Here is a 22,501-nt window from a genome sequence, read left to right as displayed (position 1 = left end):
GGGCTGCCATATTTGTGCAGCAGAAGTCCATTAGCATTAGAAGCCATAACTGACAAGTTGAGAAGGGACAATCAGGTTGGCAAAACAGTCAGGTTTAGGAATGTCAAGTAACAATTACTTACAAAAGCAGCCCTACCAGCAAAAAATTGTGAACATGACCTAAAACTGGGCAGCAAAATGGAAAATGAGGTTCAATGTTGACAAGTGCAAAGTTATGCACTTTGATAGGAATAATATAAATGCAAGTTATCTACTAAATGGTAGTGTGTTCAGAGGATCCTTAATTGAGAAGGATCTAGGGGTTTTAGTAGATAACAAGTTGTCTAATTCCAGGCAGTGTCATTCTGTGGCTACTAAACCAAATAAAGTGCTGTCTTGTATAAAAAGGGCATTGACTCAAGGGATGAGAACATAATTTTGCCCCTTTATAGGTCCCTGGTAAGGCCTCACCTTGAGTATGCAGTGCAGTTTTGGCCTCCAGTCCTTATGAGGGATATTAATGAGCTGGAGAAAGTGCAGAGACTGCAACTAAACTGGTTAAGGGGATGAAAGATTTAAACTATGAGGTTAGACTGTCGAGGTTGGGGTTGTTTTCTCTGGAAAAAAGGCGCTAACAAGGGGACATGATTACTCTGTACAAGTACATTAGAGGGGATTATAGGCAGATAGGGGATGTTCTTTTTTCCCGTAAAAATTATCAGCTCACTACAGGCCCTTCCTTTAGATTGGAGGAATGGAACTTTCATCTGAAGCAGCGTAGGTGGTTTTTCACGGTGAGGGCAGTGAGGTTGGGGAATGCCCTTCCTAGTGATGTTGTAATGGCAGATTCTGTTAATGCCTTTAAGAGGGGCCTGGATGAGTTCTTGAAAAAGCATAGTATCCAAGGCTATTGTGATACTAATATCTACAGTTAGTATTGATGTTGGTATATAGGGTTTATGTATGTGAGTGTATAGATAGGTCAGTATAGGTTTGTGTGTGCTGGGGTTTACTTGGAAGGGTTGAACTTGATGGACCCCAATCTTTTTTCAATACAACTTAACTAGGCAGCTATGTGTATATATAGGTAATTTTTTATGTAGATTAATATTTTTATGAGTAGATTTTTGTGGCAGTATCATACAGACATAAAAAATGTACAATTCCTTTGCAAATGAAACTCTTATTTTATTTAATAAAACAGCCTTTCCTGTTATAAACGCATTTGAAAATCTCAGCTGTCAATCATATATTACCTGCCCCGCCTTTATTCCTCAGGCACAGCACTTTCACTTTCATTTCTAGACTTCCTAGATATATTTTCTCTCCTTAAATTCTCCCCTCCCTTCCCACTGTCTATAATTTTGTAGGCTGTGTATAGGAACATGTGTAAGTCCTCCTTCTAGCACATACACATAATTTTGGGATGTTACAAACATTGCCATGACAACAGCTTTCACAAAATGGTTGCCACCTGCTTGCTGTGATTGTGGATTCCAAAAGAAGATAAAAAAAATCATTATTTAAATAATTTATTTAGTGTAAGTAAAGTTTATTTTGCCCGACTAGTAAAGTTAAATATGATTTTGAATTATTTCTTAGGGTGACAGGTCTCCTTTAAGCTGGCCATTATTACCCCCACTGCTACTATAGGCACCATCTCTTTACTATACCTGCTATCCCACAGAGACTATTATCCCACTGCTATTATAGGAACTATCTTTCCCTACTATACCTGCTATCCCACAGCCACAGTCCCTTCCCAGAGGCTATTATCCCCCCACTGCTACTATAGGCACCATCTCTCCCTACTATACCTGCTATCCCACAGCTACAGTCCCTTCACAGAGGCTATTATCCCCACTGCTATTATAGGAACTATCTTTCCCTACTATATCTGCTATCCTACAGCCACTGTCCCTTCCCAGAGGCTATTATCCCACTGCTACTATAGACACCATCTCTCCCTACTATACCTGCTATCCCACAGCTACAGTCCCTTCCCAGAGGCTATTATCCCCACTGCTATTATAGGCACCATCTCTGTACTATACCTGCTATCCCACAGAGACTATTATCCCACTGCTATTATAGGAACTATCTTTCCCTACTATACCTGCTATCCCACAGCCACAGTCCCTACTTATCCCCCCACTGCTACTATAGGCACTATCTCTCCCTACTATACCTGCTATCCCACTGTCCCAGTCCCTTCCCAGAGGCTATTATCCCACTGCTACTATAGGCACCATCTCTCCCTACTATACCTGCTATCCCACAGCCACAGTCCCTTCCCAGAGGCTATTATCCCCCCACTGCTACTATAGGCACCATCTCTCCCTACTATACCTGCTATCCCACAGCCACTGTCCCTTCCCAGAGGCTATTATCCCACTGCTAGTATAGACACCATCTCTCCCTACTATCCCACTGTCCCAGTCCCTTCCCAGAGGCTAATATCCCACTGCTACTAGAGACACACCATCTCTCCCTACTATACCTGCTATCCCACAGCCACAGTCCCTTCCCAGAGGCTATTATCCCACTGCTACTATAGACACCATCTCTCCCTACTATACCTTCTATCCCACAGTCACAGTCCCTTCCCAGAGGCTATTATCCCACTGCTACTATAGGCACCATCTCTCCCTATGAGGGTGGTTGTTAATGGTACATTCTCTACTTGGAATAAGGTCCTCAGTGGGGTCCCTCAGGGTTCTGTACTGGGTCCACTTTTGTTTAATTTGTTCATAAATGACTTAGGGGAGGGTATTATGAGTAATGTATCAGTGTTTGCAGATGACACAAAACTCTGCAGACCAGTCAATTCTATCCAGGATGTGACATCCCTGCAGCAGGATCTTGACCAACTGGCAATCTGGGCAGCTAAGTGGCAGATGAGATTTAATGTGGATAAATGTAAGGTCATGCACCTGGGATGTAAAAATACGCAAGCCCCGTATACCCTTAATGGGACTGCACTAGGCAAATCCATAATGGAGAAGGACCTTGGAGTCCTTGTAGATAATAAACTTGGCTGTAGCAAGCAATGCCAGGCAGCAGCTGCAAGGGCAAACAAGGTTTTGAGCTGTATTAAAAGGGGTATAGATTCACGGGAGGAGGGGGTTATATTTCCCCTTTACAGAGCGCTGGTAAGGCCCCATCTAGAATATGCTGTTCAGTTTTGGTCTCCAGTGCTCAAACGGGACATTATTGAGTTAGAGAGGGTCCAGAGAAGGGCAACTAAGCTGGTAAAGGGTATGGAAAGTCTCAGTTATGAAGAAAGACTGGCCAAGTTGGGTCTGTTTACACTGGAGAAGAGGCGCTTAAGAGGTGACATGATAACTATGTATAAATATATAAAGGGATCATATAATAACCTTTCTAATGTTTTATTTACCAGTAGGTCCTTCCAACGGACACGAGGGCACCCACTCCGTTTAGAAGAAGGGAGGTTCCATTTAAACATTCGGAAAGGATTTTTTACAGTGAGAGCTGTGAGGTTCTGGAATTCCCTCCCCGAATCAGTCGTGCTGGCTGATACATTATATAACTTTAAGAAGGGGCTGGATGGATTCTTAGCAAGTGAGGGAATACAGGGTTATGGGAGATAGCTCTTAGTACTAGTTGATCCAGGGACTGGTCCGATTGCCATCTTGGAGTCAGGAAGGAATTTTTTCCCCTCTGCGGCAAATTAGAGAGGCTTCAGATGGGGTTTTTTGCCTTCCTCTGGATCAACTAGTAGTTAGGCAGGTTATATATAGGCATTATGGTTGAACTTGATGGACGTATGTCTTTTTTCAACCCAACTTACTATGTTACTATACCTGCTATCCCACAGCCACAGTCCCTTCCCAGGGGCTATTATCCCCCCACTGCTACTATAGGCACCATCTCTCCCTACTATACCTGGTATCCCACAACCTCAGTCCCTTTCCAGGGGCTATTATCCCCAACTACTACTATAGGCACCATCTCTCCCTATTATACCTGCTATCCCACAACCTCAGTCCCTTCCCAGAGGCTATTATCCCCCCACTGCTACTATAGGCACCATCTCTCCCTACTATACCTGCTATCCCACAGCCACAGTCCCTTCCCAGAGGCTATTATCCCCCCACTGCTACTATAGGCACCATCTCTCCCTTCTATACCTGCTATCCCACAACCTCAGTCCCTTCCCAGAGGCTATTATCCCCCCACTGCTACTATAGGCACCATCTCTCCCTACTATACCTGCTATCCCACAACCTCAGTCCCTTCCCAGAGGCTATTATCCCCCCACTGCTACTATAGGCACCATCTCTCCCTACTATACCTGCTATCCCACAGCCACAGTCCCTTCCCAGAGGCTATTATTCCCCCACTACTACTATAGGCACCATCTCTCCCTACTATACCTGCTATCCCACAACCTCAGTCCCTTCCCGGAGGCTATTATCCCCCCACTGCTACTATAGGCACCATCTCTCCCTACTATACCTGCTATCCCACAACCTCAGTCCCTTCCCAGAGGCTATTATCCCCCCACTGCTACTATAGGCACCATCTCTCCCTACTATACCTGCTATCCCACAGTCACAGTCCCTTCCCAGAGGTTATTATCCCCCCACTGCTACTATAGGTACCATCTCTCTCTACTATACCTGCTATCCCACAGCCCCAGTCCCTTCCCAGAGGTTATTATCCCCACTGCTACTATAGGCACCATCTCTCCCTACTATACCTGCTATCCCAGTCACAGTCCCTTCCCAGAGGCTATTATCCCCCCACTGCTACTATAGGCACCATCTCTCCCTACTATACCTGCTATCCCACAGCCACAGCCCCTTCCCAGAGGCTATTATCCCCCCACTGCTACTATAGGCACCATCTCTCCCTACTATACCTGCTATCCCACAGCCACAGCCCCTTCCCAGAGGCTATTATCCCACTGCTACTATAGGCACGATCTCTCCCTACTATGCCTGTTGTGCCACAGCAATGTTCCTGTTCCACGGGTTATTATAAAGCAATCCTACCATATGCACCACCTGCCACTCCCATACCTGTTATTCCACAGGCACACTCCCACCCCAGAGGCTATTATACCCTTAAACCACTATAGGCACCCTCCTCCTACCATACTGACTCCCTTCTATAAGACTGCTACCCTCTCTGATACTAAAGGCACCATATCTTCCCCATACCACTTACACCACAGTAAGACACACTGGATTTTAAATTAAAATACACTACTGATATTTCGATAGCAACGTCTCAACGAGAGAGTTCCAATAGTGAAATGAGGTGACGCTCAGTGCTACTAACAATCCCTCTCTCCGCTCCCCATTGGCCCCTGCCCGCACAGACTCTCGCCGCCTGGAGCCACGCCCTGTAACGCTCTGTGCGGGCGGGTTATATTCTGTCACACGGAAGTTTGTTACGGGACAGGGAAGCAGAATGGAGAGCGGGGCGTACGGGGCACCGAAAGCTGGAGGCAGCTTCAGCCTAGAAAACTTTCTTAAGCGGCCGGAGACGATACTGAGAATCATCAGCTGCGTAAGTAGCAAACATACAAGTTCCCTGTCAGGAAGTGAAATGCCCCGCCGCCGGGGCCACATACGCCACCTGTCTGGGCAGCTCACTGCTGTTACATTGTATTCATTCGCACTGTGTCCCAGCAGCTGAGTTCAGCCACAATACCAGCCTTAATTATTTTAGTTCGTAAACATGACAGTGTTTCCCTTGCCCCTACGTTTAATTCTGTATAGTCATCCCTAGCGCTGAGGACGATGGGAGCGGTAATGCAATGATATCTGGCAAGCGTTCGGCACATACTTTAGCGCAAGTGCAATGTAGTAGATTCCCCCCACCCAGAGTCACATGCTTGGGCTGAGGGTCACATGCCAGGCCCAGAGTCATGTGATGCATGTGTTTACAGAGGTCTAATTGGGCTAGAGCCGCGACCCCTTCGCTGCCGTGGGAGTCTGTACCCAGCGGCGACTGCTGACATAGAGCCGCCCCGCTGCAGGGCCGAGAGAGAGAGGGGCGGATACGTATCCGGCTGCCTGGCTTACAGTGTGACGTGTTGTTACCTGAAGTCTCGCCGCTGCCTTCTCTCTGGCTTATAGTCTAATAAAGGGAAGTAGCTGTCCCTCTGGAAACTCAGTCTGACTGTTTCCTGTCACCCTTCTCCCCAGCAGCTTTGGGTTGAAGGGGTACATTGATGTCAGTGGTTAAACCAGGCTTTTGTGTGGAGCCCCTGCTAACCCCATAGTCTCATGTGTTTCCACGAGTTCCCCAGCCTGTGGCACTAAGGATATAAACACTCTACAACCCTGTAGTCTCCTCAGAATTATCCATTTATCAGGCTTGCATTAATATTACAGGTTTGCCTGTGTGTGGGATTACTGACTGACCTGGAAATGTGAAGGTACACCGCTGCCTAGTGACTGATCCAGCCAGTGGCCCCCGGAGTGCAGTTTGGTTGCCCGCGTGTGGCACCAGATAGCAGTATGCTGCCAGCTGGATGTTCCTTCCCTAAGCCTGTGTGGCGCCATCACAAATATTTATTCAAGTGATGATTGTGCCTCTAAAGCAAATGCATAATTGAATATAATGACACATGCAAGTCCTGTCTAAAAGTTATACAGATATGTTAAAGTGTTACAGCTCTGTTAGAATGAAAGTGATAGATGATCATTTCTTATTAACCCCAGCCCTATATATATATATATGTATATATACAGGCTCAAATGACGGCACACACAGGGTTTGCAAATAGAAGTCACTGGATCAAACGAAAATTAATTGCATCAGAGGTTTATTAATTCCAACGTTTCAGCTCCACACAGGAGCTTTCGTCAGGGACATGTATATATATATATATATCAAAATAAAACAGCCAGCACCAAGGGTCTTTGTGTTTCAAAAAATCTCTCGTGTATTAAAATTGCATGTACAACCGATTGTCGGTTGTACATGCAATTTTAATACACGAGAGATTTTTTGAAACACAAAGACCCTTGGTGCTGGCTGTTTTATTTTGATATCTATATGATATCCCGTGCACAGGGGCAACTGCAGAGCAGCAGATTTTGGAGTGTGGTGCTGTCGTGTGGACTGTTTTATATATATATATATATATATATATATATATATATATATATATAACAGGCCTGGGTACATGTCAAAAAATAGACATAGAGAAAGAGTACCGCAGGGACTTGCAAAAGCAAAAAAGTTGTTGAAAAAACTTGTTTCATATTAACATTTCGAATACAAACAGTACTCTTCTTCAGTGGGGAACTGGCGCCTGTCTGTAACCTCAGTAATCTGAGTTAGATTATTATGGTTCCCATTTGTCAGGGATCCTAAATTGATTCATTAGGTTTTCAGCCCAAATATTAGTTTAAAACATGTTGTGCCTATAAATACAATGTCCCACTGTAGGGGGAAATTTCCTTCTATTAAGTGAGATCATGGGAACCTTCCATAGTCCGCATGGGAACACATTCTTGGGTCGTGACCCATAGGTTTGAATCCCTGATCCAGATCAAACCTGTGCATCTTTTTTCTCGTAGTGGGAGATTATTTGCCAAACTGTATTTAAGGGCCAAACAATTTTCACATTTTTTACATTATTATATTTATGGTGACATGGGGGGGGTCACAAAAAATGTTTATAGGGCCAGCTCCTGGTCTTCCAGTTCGACAGCACCAATCTACAAGAAAAAAAAAAAAAAAGCTTGAATTAAACCAGTTTACAGGCAGGATTGCTAAATGGCTGAAAGTGTGTAGGGTTTGGCAAGTTTAGTGTGAAGAAAAATGCTTACAGTCTGTGTAAAAAAAAAAAATGGGATTAAAAAAGGCACTCAGTTTTCCCAGTACTGAGACATTACATTAGGGGTTTTGCCTGGGTTTCTTTTTCTTGTAGGTACTTTTAATTTTTATTAATATGCAAGTTTTTGATTACAAAGGAAACTATGGGCTTGCAGTCTTTCTTATAAAATCTATTGTTTGAGAGAGTTTAGAATTATTAGGGGATGCAGGCTTGAAGCAGCAACAGTAATATTCTGCCAACAAAAGGTGCAGTTCCTAGGAAGATAGGGGCCACTCACTGAACATTTTGCCATGGCACTGTATGAGTAGCATGTCTGTTCAGCACCATTGTTTCTGACTGTGGAATTGACATGCATTTAGTTCTGTTGGTCAAAATGTTTGTGTTACAGTGTGGTGACTGGGCAGGAATGTGGGGCTTATTCACTAGTAACAGTAACTAGACTTTGGTTTCGTTCTATTCTTAAATTAAATTGTGTGAATAGTGTTAACTGTGTAATTACCTAGCCCTGTGTTTTATCTCCCCCCCCCCCCCCCCCAAATTTCCCTTTTTTCTTAGAACCCCAAGCTATGCCCTTCTTACCATAAATGATAGCTTTTCTTGATTATATGTTAAGTTTGTCTTGATAACAAGTCCATTCATATGTGGTGGAATACCCTGTTTATAGTACCAGTGAGACATGCAATATGAGCTAAGTTGGTGTGACTGTCCCTTCAGGATAAGAAAGCACAAAAAAAAAGAATGAATGAAAGTTGCAAAAGTTTTCAGAGGGTCACTCAACATGAATAATTTAATAATTTTTTTGGGCAACAGCTTATCAGTGGATTTTGGCAGTGCTTGTATTTTCAAGGGTCTGTTTAAAATAGGGGTTCACCTTCAGACAACTGGGGAAATATGACCAGCCCTTGGCATTCTTTACAAATGCTACAATGATGTGTTGCTCCATTAATTATGCACCCCCCCCGGGTCAGCAAACCCTACCCACTGCTTATTGTTGCTTCTTCCATCCTAATATATTGTTATTGTTATAGTGTTTGCTGGCACAATTCTGCCAGTCAACTCAATAACATACAAATAAAAGTAGTAAGTAAGGGTCATGGATAGTAGCACCTTGTGCTTAGACTTTGTTGCAGTTTGTCCCGTTGGTAAAGTCTAAAGACACAGGAGAAACCTCAGGATCAGAAAAGTCTTAAAAGAGAACTAAAGCTTAACAAAGGGTTAAGCTGGCCATACACGTGGCGATCAGATCCGCCACACACCATTCAGGGCTGAATCGGCAGGTAAGGAGGTAGAAACTATAGGGTTTCTACCTCCTTCTGCCGATTCAGCGCTGAAGGGATATTTTGGTCAGGCGCCTTCTATCGCAGCTTCCTGCGATATCGGTCGACTCGCCGACATACTATACACGCTCCGAATATCGTACGAAACAAGGTTTCGTACAATATTATCGGTGCGTGTATGGCCAGCTTAAGGTATAAGTGCTGTACATGATGTTTTTGTTTTCTTTACCATCCCAAGGCAACACCCAGCCCTTTTTAAGAGCAGCGAAGATCTCTGTCACCAAAAATGCCCCCTGTAGCTCCCCATCCTAGATAGTAAGCTCCGGTGTACAAAATGATGCTGTTTATGGAGCTCTACACTTTATTTCTGTCTGGAAATGTAGGCTGGTAATAATTGATTAACATGTTTTTGTTCTCTCCTTACAGATCTTTGCTCTCATTGTCTTTGCTTGCATTGTATCAGATGGTTACACAAATATCCCAAATGAGAGTAAATTAACCTGCATATTCAATAAAAACAATGACGCCTGCCACTATGGGGTGGGCATTGGGTTTCTGGCCTTCCTCGCTTGTATCCTCTTCTTGTTTCTGGATATTTACCTGCAGACCCTGAGCAACGCCAACTACCGCAAATACATAGTTCTGGCTGACCTGGGCTTCTCTAGTGAGTAACTATTTCCGTAGTAGTAGGAGTAGAAAATTGACTAAGTTTTAAAAAAAAAAGTAGGGCAAAATTAAAATGTTGGAGTATGAACTGCTACTGGTCTAAGCTTTCAAAGTGTCAAACTTCAAGGCTTTTGTCAGTTTGGGCAGATAAATGCTGGGGTATGTGTCCAAATTGCCTCAGATGGACCAAAGTGTGCCAGCTTGTTCCTTCATGGAAACAAATTCAGACATATTGAGAGAATGATGGAAATCTATGGTTTTGTGTTGGTAATGTGAAGTGTGTTTTGACTTTAATCTCTTTCTAATAGCACTATGGAGTTTCCTCTGGTTTGTGGGCTTCTGCTTCCTAGCAAATCAGTGGGCAGTGTCAACCACAGACGGTATACTTACTGGAGAGGACAATGCTCGAGCAGCCATTGCATTCAGCTTCTTTTCCATCATAAGTTGGGTAAGTGAAGTGAGCTATCACTGTCTGATAGAGAGTACAAATACTCTGTAGATGCAACTAATCGTTTATGGGATGAAAGACTTTTGTTATGGGAGTGCCCTTGTCCCTGTTGGCTGTATCTTTCATGGTTTATATATGGTATATTTGTATATACAAAAATAACTGTTCCTGTGCAGTAATGTTATTCCAAGAGCACAATCCTATGCATTCTTAAGGGTTTTGCCATCATTAAAGGACACCTATCATAAGAGAATTGTTTACCCCACCGGAGGTGCGTGGTAATAGAGCTTGCACTCTAGAAAATGCTGTGAGGGAGCTACTGGTTCAGGGGTCCATGTTTGGTGACACACATTTGCATTATAAGCGAGTCTCCCAACTTTCTCATTATGTGTAGGAGTGAAGGGCATGCCCCACAATCTTACCTCCTACACATGCACATAAATGAGCGAGCTGGGGCTTATTGTGCTTATGCCCCACTAAAGGTCCCCGTACACTATAAGATCCGCTCACTTGGCGATGTCGCCAAGCGAGCGGATCTTCACCCGATATCCCCACCTACGGGTGGGCGATATCGGGTAGCAAGTAGCTTAAAAAAAAAAAAATCCGATTGTTTGGCCCTGGTGCCCTGCACAGTATGGCTCCAGGAAGCTTACACAAACACATGACTTAAGTCATGTGTTTGTGTAAGCTTCCTGGAGCCATACTGTGCAGGGCTACAACAACATGGATATGAAAAAAAATACCCTGGGTTGGAGCATTTCAGAGTGTGCAGTGTCTACCTCTTGCTCTTTTTAATGAAACTGTATATAATCACCAGTATGGGATTTTCTTATTGCACCAGCCTTATAAACAACATGTTCTGACATCAGAACACAACATTTATAACTTAAAGGGACACCTATAACCAATCAAACATGTTGGCTCATCTGTCCGTTGCCTTAACTGCTTTTTGCCACGTGACATTGCGTCCATGTTAGTGCCAGTAGCACTAACTTCAGGCTCGTGCTTTTTAAACGGATTTCCTTCGTGATAACATTATAAATTTACATTTATTAATTACTGTATTGTCTATCTCTCTTTAAAATTATTTTTCTTTTTATTTAAGATACCACTTGCTGTCTTGGCATACAAGAGGTACAAACAGGGTGCAGATTTCAACCCAGATTATGTTGATCCTACTCAGGACTCTTATCCCAGCTACCCTACTGGAGCCAGTGACAACTATCAAAGCCCACCCTTCACCAACAGCAGGGAGGCAGGAGAGTATCAGCCGCCACCAGACTACTAAACAAGACATTTAAATTGGCCAGACTGGAGTGGCTACGGAAGGAATAAAAAGCCATTCAAACATACACAAGTCTGAACACAAGGCAGCCAGTTTGTAACATGTTCTTTGCATTTTCTGGATCAGGCTCTGCTGAGATTACTATGCTTAAGGGCCCTCTGCTTGCAACCTACAGGCCTGTAGGCGAGGAAATGACATTTCCTTTTCTAGAACAGTTAATGCACCTCCATTGTGCGTACCATTCTCATCCTTCCCTGGCTACTAGCATGCCCAAGGTAAAATGGTTTATACTTTATTGGCAAAATATCTGGATGGAAGGAAACATTTACTGTGGTCACTGGAGATTTAAGGGCCTTATTCTTACATGAGACAGAGAACCACTTCTTGTGCACTATATTAGACCTAAGTCATTCTTTGTATATCTGGGGTGTTACCTGCTACAAAGCAGTATTCTTAGTGCCAAATTACTGTAAGTGTTTAAAATTCTGCAAAGAAGCAGTGCCATTGAGATAGAGCTATGTTAATGTTGATCCTGCATATGATGCACAAGTTGGTACACTGGAATAACTTGTATGTAATGTTTATTGGTGGTTTACAGACTGTTTCAGGCTTGCTGTGTGTTCTGAATCAGTGCCACTAATTCTTCTATGTAAAGCCTAGTTTGTTGCCACAAAAATATTACATCCAATACAAGTGCATTGTACTCCTTTTCTGATATAGCGGACTGCTATGGGAAGTGCCTACATATCATTAGGAATAGAAACTTTTATCTGCCTGTTGTCTGTGCTATTTTATTGTAGGGGCATCTTATTGATTTGAAGACCTTTTATAAGATAAAAAGCTTACTGAATATGTATGTAAAGTAGAAATGCTACACATTATGTTTTGTGTTTGTACCAGCCCAAGGCAACCCCAGCCCTTTAGTAGGGAAGAGCTGTGCCTCCAAAGATGCCCCAGTAGCTCCCCATCTTCTTTTCTCCTGATTCACTGCACGCTGCCAGTTACCTCAGCTTGGGGACCGACTTACAATATACTGTATGTATAGAATATAAATGTCACAAAACAAATCTGATTAAGCTGCAAACTTTACTTCCCAATAATTCACAGTGGGCAAAATAGTTATATTTGTTCAAAGATAACAAAACAGCATAGAAATCACTTTTTACCTAAGATATTCACTTTAGGTAAAATTTGTGATTTCTGGTTTTGCTAAAATTGAATAAAATGTTCACTTTGTAGCATCTGCTAAATGCTCTTGGCAACAAAGAAAAATGATCCTAAATATAAATGCCAGGGGGGATTCTGAATAGCTAAATCTTCTCTTTGTGTCCCTAACTATAAGGTAATCCATGAGATTCCATGTACAGGGGGAGCTGTCTTCTATAGAATCCATAAAAAGTAAATTATAAAAATTATTTTGTGCCTTACACTTGATAATTATTAAACTGCATGGATCCATATTGGGTTTATTTCATGTTTAAATAATTAGCAGACTTATGGTATGGAGATCAAAATTACAAAAAATTCCTTATCTGGAAAACTACACGCCCCAAGCATTTTGGATATTAGATGCCATACCGGTATATTTGAAATACAGGTATGGGATCCATTATCTGGAAACCTGTTATCCAGAAAGCTCTGAATTATGGGAAAGGCCATCTCCTATGGACTTCATTTTATTTTTTTTCGATATCGATTTCCTTTTTCCCTGTAATGATAAAACAGTGCCTTGTACTTGATCTCAATTAAGATGGTTATTTGAGGCAAAACAATCCTATTGGGTTCATTTAATGTTTAAATGATTTCAGTAGACTTAAGGTATGGAGATCCAAACTACGGAAAGATCCCTCATCCAGAAGCCCCCAGGGTCCTAGTACCTGTAGAGATATCCTTTAGTTTAAAAATGGGTAAATATGGCTTTCTAGCCAAAAAAGACAATAGCAGACCGTTGCTAATTATATGGATATTAACCAGCTTTAATTATTGCCTCAAATTGCAACTCCCCCCCCCCGTCACCATTTTTTGTGATGTATACAACTACTATACCCAAAGACAACTTATATAAGCACAATAATATCCAATTGCCAAAACACCTATGTGTACCTGTTACTTTGCTTCTGTCAGCAGTTGCTTAGCAATAGTAGTAGTGAAAATATCTGTTACTCTTGTTATTAACATTTATTTATAGAAAGTCACCATATTCTGCAGGGCTGTGCAATAAAGTGCAACTTATAATGGCCACATGCTACACTAGTTGGACAGAATAGTTCATCTCTAAGGCTTTCCTGCCGTGATGTCACTGCTATCATCTGGCTGGTTGGGGCGGGGTATGTATGGTGTGCACAAGAGAGTTAATCAAAATGACAGCACAGAAGATAATAGAAACTGTCTACACAAAAGATAACTGTCCACAGATTTCCTTCTTTTAAAATCAGATCCTGAAATGCCACATTCAAGCCTGGAAAATAGTTTTTGTTTTTTTAATATTTGAGGTGTTTAGCTTTTTGTTCAGCAGCTGTCTGATTACTGAGTTCCAATTCACCCTAGCAGCCAGGCAGTGGTTTGAATTTCCCTAGAAGAAAGCTGGCTAGCAAGCAAAAAAAAAAAAGTTAAGATTTCCAGCAAGTAAATGAAATTTTATATTGTTACTAAAACAGAATATAATAATAAAGCCTTGACGTTGGCCCACATGTCGAGAATTAACGAGTCAGGTATTAAATTCTACATTTTTAATAGGATTCCTATTAAAAACAAGATAATTATGTTCAAGCAAAAGTAAAAAAACAAAACACACACTGCTCATGTAAACATAGCCATAAAAAAACAAAACAGTATTTCTTCTTACTACAGATATTGCTAGCTTCAACACTATTTAATGTATACTATTGTCTTGTCTATAAGAAGATTTAGCTTTCATATCGCTTCAGTTTCCGAAGTTGCAGAAAATTGCCTGCAGGAGGAAACCAAAGCGATGCAAAGAGCTTTCCACCGGAGACTTCTATTGTTGCCAGTGAAAAGCCTTTTTGGAGCAGTTACTCGCCCACAATAGCAGAGATCTACTGCGGGCAAGTAACTCCGTAGGTTCTTACCCTGAAATAAATTGTAAGCTACGCAAAGTTAACAAGCACCACCAAGCATTATACACTCACCAATCAGTAACATTAAAGTAAGCCAGAATTTGAATTTTATTTCTTAAACTGGCTTAAATCAAGTATTTTACTAGAACCAAAGTTTCTATTTTAATAAAAGGCCAATAAGACCACTGTACCCTGTAATTTTTTTATTTTTAAGTAATTGTTAACCTCTTTCTATACTTTTCAACTAAGTGTGTAAACTGTTAGCACTATTGTAAGGGGGCTGATTTTTGCACTGCAGACTTCTGTGCACTAGACAAACAGATAATATCTGTACCCTTTCCTTGTAGTTCCATGGTTAGCAACAGCGTGGGTGTTACATTTATATAGGTGCTGGTGTTAGTTCACAAGAAATACTTTTGTTTATCACATTGTGGAGTGCCAATAAAAATATTAAATAAGCTTGCTGCGTTACCTCTGTGATCCATAAATAGTGCTTTCAACTCTTGCAATAAACAGGATCAGACAGCTGCCATCCAACTAGCAGATTGCAGATATCACTAAATTAAGCCAGCAGCCCCAATAAAAGCGTTTGTGAGTAACATTGAACATTATTTTGGATATAAGCCAGCACCGCCTCAGGTGGCTAGGACCCCTGATGCGATGCTGGTTATATCCAATATAATTATTTTAACACCCCCTCATGCTTAGGTTTTTTTTTTTTCCACGTGGAGCACGCACGCATCACTAGTGCAGCAAGCGATCACTGCACTAGAAGAGCTGAAATTCCAGTTTCAAAATTGGAAGTTTGGCTTTAAGTTACTGATAGCGGCTTCTTGCCAGCCCCTGTAACTTGCTGGGCACTGCTGCCTGAGGAGAGTTTCTCAACTCGCCTCATGGCAGCAGAGCCCCTGTTAAATTTATGTCAGGAAGCACCTGTATGTGTAACGCTATTATTTTCTGTGGTTATTGCCAAAACCCCACATATGCTGCCAGTGGGCTTAAAATTGTTGGACAGGAATGGAACTCAAGGGTCAAATTTTAGCTAGAAAATGCACACCAGCATTTATAGGCTGACATATGCCATGCCTATGTACTAACATGCAGATACCACTACTCTGATTACTATTACAGGGATGTTCATTGTTTTCTACTTCAGTATAGAAAACATCAAGTACCACCAGACTAAAATCTATTGACACGTTAGGGCAAAGAAAGGTGGTGATTAGTCATAACTAATCACTGCATGTGACTTCACCTTGTATAACAGAACAGACAGAATTACCACATATACATTAGCCTGCTGATGAATTGCATGCAAAGTAAACCCTGCAACTAAATCTTGAGGAAGTGGCACTTTCTTGGTTTTTATTGGTGTGCTGTACCTACACCTACAGCATTAAAATACATTTCAATAGGTGCAAGTCAGTTGACTAGCACCTATTGAAATGCATGTAAATGTTACTTTAGCACATTGTAAGTCAATGAATTTACTAATTCAGATACTAATTTGCTTACACTGTTGTCTGAACCTGCTGTAAGTCTGGAATTATGGGTTAATTCTGCATTGTAGGTAAACATGGGGATTTATTTTTAATTAATAAGCCCCCACCCCCATGGAACTCTGGTTCTCACCTTAATATCCCTAAGAGTAAAAGTTATTATATAGTGAATAATGTTATAAAATATAAGGATATTATAAGTCACCGAGGAGTTTTGTAGCCATATAAAGGCACAAAGCTGAGTACTTTTCTTATACAGGTCATTGAACTCATAACATCCTATTGTTTAAAATATAACAAATATAATACCCCCTGTTTCAGTGAGTCATCTGACAAAACATACATCACTAAGCACCAATTATATTGATAAGATTTACAGGATATTCATAGCTCTGTATGTGTATTATATATGTAACAAACTTACAAATATACAGTGATCTTGCTTTTACCATGAAAAACAGTTTTTGGTTGTAGGACTCCTTAAAGGTTTTTACAATCCAAATCAAAATAAATCTTTAAAGTTAACCCCACTGGATGTAGAAAACATCCTCTCTATTGTTCTAGCTCTGAATTATCACTGTCCCCTTGCATAATAACGGGATAAACTCCATGGGAGATTTTGATCAGATTTTTGGGTCAGGATCTCCATCTGATCTTCCAACAGGCATGTTGTGTCAGATGACAAATCTTTCATGCATTTTAACACATGATTTTTGACCTATACAACCACATCAAACTTGTAGAATGTATTTTGGCAATCCGTCACATCTTACAGGGGTTTAGTTCAATTCAAGATAAGAAAGAGGTAAGAACATTTACTACACATTGTCGTTTCCTTTCTTACACTAAAGGTCCCCATACACGGGCAGATTGTAGCTGCCGATATCAGTCCCTTAGACCGATTCTGCAGCTTATCTGCCCGTGTAGGGGCAGAAACGAGGGTCCTAGCCGACCGATATCTGGCCTGAAATTGGCCAGATCTCGATCGGCCAGGTTAGAAAATTCCGTCGGATCGGGGGCCGCATCGGCTCGTTGATGCGGTCCCCGAACAGACTGCCCCTTGCCGCCAGTATAATTTGATCGTTTGGCCCCACCGTAGGTGGGGATATCAGCGTGTATGGGGACCTTAAGCTTTTAGGGACATTTAAATAAATAACAAGACAGCACAAAAGAGCAAGATCTCCATTTAGAAGCCAATATTAATGTAAATACAGATATGCACGTAAAACATATACAAAAAAAATTAAAATAAGTCTTAAAAAAAACATACATTATACACATTAAGCAATACAGTAAGTTAGCTGTACAGTCCATTACAAGCATTGTCGTTGTGCAAGTGGCTTGCGTGGGGAACAAGCTGTTTGCAGCTTGTTACTAAGCTTTAAGGAAATGGTGTCTAGTGCATTATGAGAAAGCACATTCTCCTTCTCTACCGGGAGCTGCTGGTTTTTGAAGAAGCAAAGTCTGCAGACTGAGTGATATTTTTCAGCTCCTCCAATAACTTCCACCTGCACACAATGCAGAAAAAGGAGAAAAAAAAAATTAAATCTGATTCTATGAGATGGGGACCTGCACACACCATAACCTGCAGCCTTCTCAACCTAGGCCTTACCCAGTCTGAGGTTGAAAAGAGGCTTTTAAGACACCTGTCCCAACCCAAACCAGCCCATAAACATTATGCCACCAATGATGAGGCTAGCTTTTGTGGAGCCAGGCTCCACAGGCTGTGGCTGGGCAATGACAACCCACACCCAAAGTGCCGGCCAATTTTTTCCATCCAAATCTGCCCGACTGCCACATGTCACTGGCCCCTAATATATATTTTTCTTTTTAGCTCGTAATATGCAAAACTATTGTGGCAAATAAAGGAGGCAGCATCAGGATTACTGAGGGCTTTTAGAATGGATACAACTTAAGACTCAAACTAAAACTGCCATTTTATCATATAGCAACAAAAGGAAATTACGCAGCTTCACCCACTCACTGTGATAGAATAAAAAAAATGAGGTTACAATGAAACTGTAAAGGACATAATTTAAGAGTGGGAGGGAAGGAAGGAATGAATGTGGAAAATGCCTATATAGGGACCTGCATTTTAAATCCCTTTCTGGTCTGCAGGCTCATAACCTACAGGACACTAGCTGAAATTTGGCCTAATTAAAATTAACATTAATTCTTTTACCTCCTGCCTCAATGGCCATTACAAAACCCACATCAATTGAAGATTAACATGAGAATATACAGTAGGGGCATATTACAGTGTGTAAGGCAACATTACTGGCGATGTTCCCTATAGCAACCGATCAGCAATTCAATTTGGATGGTCACCTACAAGTTAGCAAATAAAAGCAAAGATTTGATTGGTTGCTATGGGCAACATCACCGGTGATGTTGGTTTATACTCTATAATAAATATGCCCCTATGAATATATCTAAACCAAATTAAGCAATATGGCCACACCATTTGTGTGTATGAAATTAAGTACAAGGAAAAAATTATTTGCACATTACCTGTATTTAAAGTACAATAACATAACAGAAATAATGCAATTTATTGGATTTACCTGTGAAGCAAAATATTTGCAATAATTTTGCTATCTGTCTATAGAAAACGTAGCTGGCATTTTTTGATGCACAAATAGCTCACATGCAGACAAGGACATAAATAATACCTCCAGAAGACTATTTACATACCTCCTTTTCTGCCCCTAGCCGCTTGGTGTATGCAGCCTCCCGATAACACTCCATGCAAACAGAGTTGAGTTTTACAACACTTTCTGCCAAAGGCACCAAATTCAAGATGTTTCCAAATGCCTAAAAATGTGCACAAAAAGGTGGTAAGGGCCACTTAAAACCCATGTAAAAAGCACAACACATTGCATTCTTATACTTGTAACTACAACTAACCTTCCTCTGAAATGTGCCATCCAGAGCTGCTACAATCATAGTCTTTCCACGATTTGCCATTTCCTCACAAAAATCTACAATGTCAGGGAACTGAATGAGAACAGAAGTTTTATTATCGGTCATCAGAAGTCAGGTGAAGAACGAACTTTAAAGTTAAATCAGGAAATACTCACAAACTGTCCTTCATCTATTCCTATAACAGAACAGGCCAAAGCTTCAGCGGAAACATCACGCAACTGGCAGGCAGATACAGCTGCCATTGTGTTCCTGCAAGGACAAACAAGCATTAACATCTCAATCTCTATACTTAACAGTTGCTTTAAAAAGGATGGGCACAGCAATGTAAAAATACTCTACATGGTTTGGAACAAAGAAGCACTGAAGTCCTCTGTAAAAGTAGTACAGTTATGGAATGCATTAGCTGGAAACCCTTTCTCCAAAAAGCTTTAAATTAGGGGAAGGCCATCTTCCATCGACTCCATTTTAATCAATAAAACAGTACCGTCTACTTTTGTTAATTTGTATTTAGATGATTTTGTGGGGTAAATTAATTTTGCTCCACTTTAACTCATATTTTAAGGTAACTACACTTCTGTGAATTCCCAAAAAGTGTTATTTGCCAAAAACATATAAACCATACTCTACACCATGAAGGTCCTGGCAATTATAGCCCATAACAATTGTTACCATGTTACCCAGTGCAGTCCTATATGATTTTTGGGCATGCTTTTTAAAATCAGTAAATACAAATGTACCACAACCAATGATATGCGATATTTCTATATGTAGATAAGATGAGCTTAACAATACAGAATGTGTAAAATTGCTTACTGGTCATGTGTAGCAAGATGCTCTTTGCTGTAGCGTGTATCTTTCGCATACTTTATAAGCATGCACTTGTACTGTGCAATCTGAAACCGTCGCACTCTGCGCATCAGCTCTGTGCTGTAAAATATACAGAAAATTTGTTCAGCAGAATAGGAAAATAAGCAGTCTCATGCGATGACATACAGCAGTTAAAGGACAATAAACATACTTTTTTAAAAAGGCTTACTATAATACATACTGCAGCACTCTAAAAATGGATGCAATGTGAGCAAATACCAAACAGCACCACCATCCATTCAAAAAAAAAAAAAAAAAAAAAAAAAAAAAAGAAGAATTGTCCCAACGCAGACCAAGACTGATTCCCCTACTGCCCTCCTTCCAAAGCACTTTAGCCCATTGGAAGTAGCGTGCCCCATTGCCATAGCAACACACTGTTCTCAATAAGGAACATCTAGATTACAGCTCATGAGAGAGAATATAGAATTGCGCGGTCCTTTGAACTCACCTTTTTCCAGAAAACATTGGCCCAAATATCACCTAAAAGTAAAAACAAATGGGTTTGAAATACAAATTAACACACAAACCAACTATAGCAGTCATGGTATATACACTTTCATTTGATGGACATGTATACTTTTTAACATCTTTTATCATTAACCATGTAGCTAATTTGAGCATTTTGTGTTCTTTGGGGCATTTTGTCTTTTAGTTTACATATTGAAACTGCCCATTGCTTTGTTAGGACAACCTTAACATTCTCAGAGTCTTTGTGCAACTCCACTTCTGTAACATGATAAAAATAATTTCTATACAATACAGAAGTATATATCAGAAGCATTTTATATTTCACTGATCTGGAAGGCCCCATGTCTCCCGAATGAGCCAATACCAGAATTCTGACTTGTACAGGTCATAAATTCCAAACATAAGCAGGTTTTCAAAGCAGTGCAGCAGAAATCAGCATACAATTGCATGGCCAAATAATTTCCAGTGGTAGCAATGCTTTGCTAAAGTGGATTTCTAATAAATTTTAGTAAAAACTAACTCAAACCTCTCTGTATTTTATCTTCAAAATGTGATAAAGGTACCATTGTATGGCACTATAAATAGGACGGGTCTTCTGGCCCTGTATCCATACAAAGGTTCGCCAAAGACCGTGAAATGTAAAGGCCCCAAAATGAAAATAATAAATAAAATAGTCATGGCAGTCTCTTCAACTACTTCAAAATTAGCACACAGACCAGATTTTTACAATACTGCTTGTTTCCTAGGGGCTGGAGAACAAAGGAGCAGCATAAACGCCGCTCTCCTCCCCACCTGTGAGTGCGGCAGAATGTAGAATCTATGTTGTGGAATGTAGAACCTTTTATCTACAGAATGTGTATTCAGTCAAACCTTTGTTCAAAACACAATTCTGCATTCCATCCTTTGCCAGCATTAGTATTCTATTTATAGATAAACTCTGTAAGAATGCATATGATATATACCCAATCCCAACTACTACAACAGTGATCCCCAACCAGTGACTCCTGAGCAACATGTCACTCCCCACCCCCTTGGATGTTGCTCCCAGTGGTCTCAAAGCAGGTGCTCATTTTTGAATGTCTGGCTTGGAGGCAAGTTTTGGAATCACAGAGACACAGTTTTACTTCAAGCAGAGCCTCCTGCAGGCTAGCAGCCCACATGGGGCTATCGAATAGCCAATCACAGCCCTTATTTGGCAACCCCAAAAACCTTTTTCATGCCTGTGTGGCCCACCAACACTTTTTACAGCAGAGTGTGGCTCACAAGCAAAAAAAGGTTGGGGATCCCTGTACTAAGACACTGGGAATAGTCTTTGCCAACACTTTATGGGGCTCACATACAAAAGAAAGTGAATTCATTGTGTGCCATAAACCCCCCTAGAAAATAACCCTGAATATCAGGCTCAGACTGCCAATCTGCAGATTTTGGTACATGCCACAAACAGTCACTATTTCTGGAGCCTGTCCCTGGCTGTTTAGGCCTCTGTGTGCTTGAAATAGCAGGTTCTGTTTTGAATCCCAGCCCCTATGATGCCATATGTGCCACTACCCTAAAAACCAGAATTCTTAGCAGTCTTTCCACTTACTGCTAGAATTATTTGGCACACACCATAAGCTTCAAGGGCAGGGATATATTTTGTTTTGTTCTTTCCAGGCACCAGAGTGCAACCCCTAAGGCTGCCACATTTGGTACATGCCCTTGGGTACTTATATAAAAATGATAACCCCACTAATAAGGAACAAAGTCCCTGCCCTGTACAGTTGCACTTAAATATATACTTAACCCAAATGTAAGTCTATATACAAGATGTATGTCTGGGAGCTGCATGATGCAGTGTGTTGTGCCTCACAGCCCTTGGTGTATAATACTGAGGGCAAATATAATCTATACATGCACCTGAGCCCACTATTAATACACGTTCCCTTTAGGGGGCCTCTCATAAAGATGTGTTAGGCTAGATACAACACAAAAACTCCCTTGCAGCTGTCATATAACAAGAGTGCTCAGCCAGTTTCTCCTAGAACTACAAATCACTTCACTTCATGACAAGTCATCTGGAGAGTAAACTGCATGGCTAAATGTAATGCTGTGCCCGGCTTACCTGGATCTGGCCCCGGGATTTGCTGGGCGAGCCTGGCATGATTTCGGGTACGTTGAGGCAATTCATATCGGTACCAGGCGAGAG

The 22,501-nt window shown here is 41.2% G+C and overlaps 2 protein-coding genes across 2 annotated transcripts; one reads left to right on the top strand and one right to left on the bottom strand.

Moving 5' to 3' along the window:
• The first annotated feature begins 5,326 nt into the window (after positions 1-5,326).
• On the top strand, positions 5,327-12,938 carry syngr2 (synaptogyrin 2). Its single transcript, NM_001006784.1, is given in 4 exon segments — positions 5,327-5,520; positions 9,508-9,745; positions 10,056-10,195; positions 11,301-12,938. Coding segments are annotated over 4 exon segments (660 nt in total). The 5' UTR covers positions 5,327-5,421; the 3' UTR covers positions 11,484-12,938.
• A 4,286-nt stretch (positions 12,939-17,224) lies between these two features.
• On the bottom strand, positions 17,225-22,501 carry tk1 (thymidine kinase 1). Its single transcript, NM_001011452.1, has 7 exons — positions 22,418-22,501; positions 20,297-20,328; positions 19,795-19,908; positions 19,137-19,230; positions 18,964-19,053; positions 18,751-18,870; positions 17,225-17,564 (listed from the first exon to the last, which is right to left on the bottom strand). The coding sequence occupies exons 1-7, from the start codon at positions 22,481-22,483 to the stop codon at positions 17,370-17,372; spliced, it is 711 nt and encodes a 236-aa protein (NP_001011452.1). The 5' UTR covers positions 22,484-22,501; the 3' UTR covers positions 17,225-17,369.

This window comes from Xenopus tropicalis, chromosome 10, assembly GCF_000004195.4.
Source record: "Xenopus tropicalis strain Nigerian chromosome 10, UCB_Xtro_10.0, whole genome shotgun sequence".
Taxonomy (NCBI): Eukaryota; Metazoa; Chordata; class Amphibia; order Anura; family Pipidae; genus Xenopus; species Xenopus tropicalis.
Note: the sequence above shows the minus strand (reverse complement) of the source record. Positions and strands in the feature narration are given on the sequence as shown.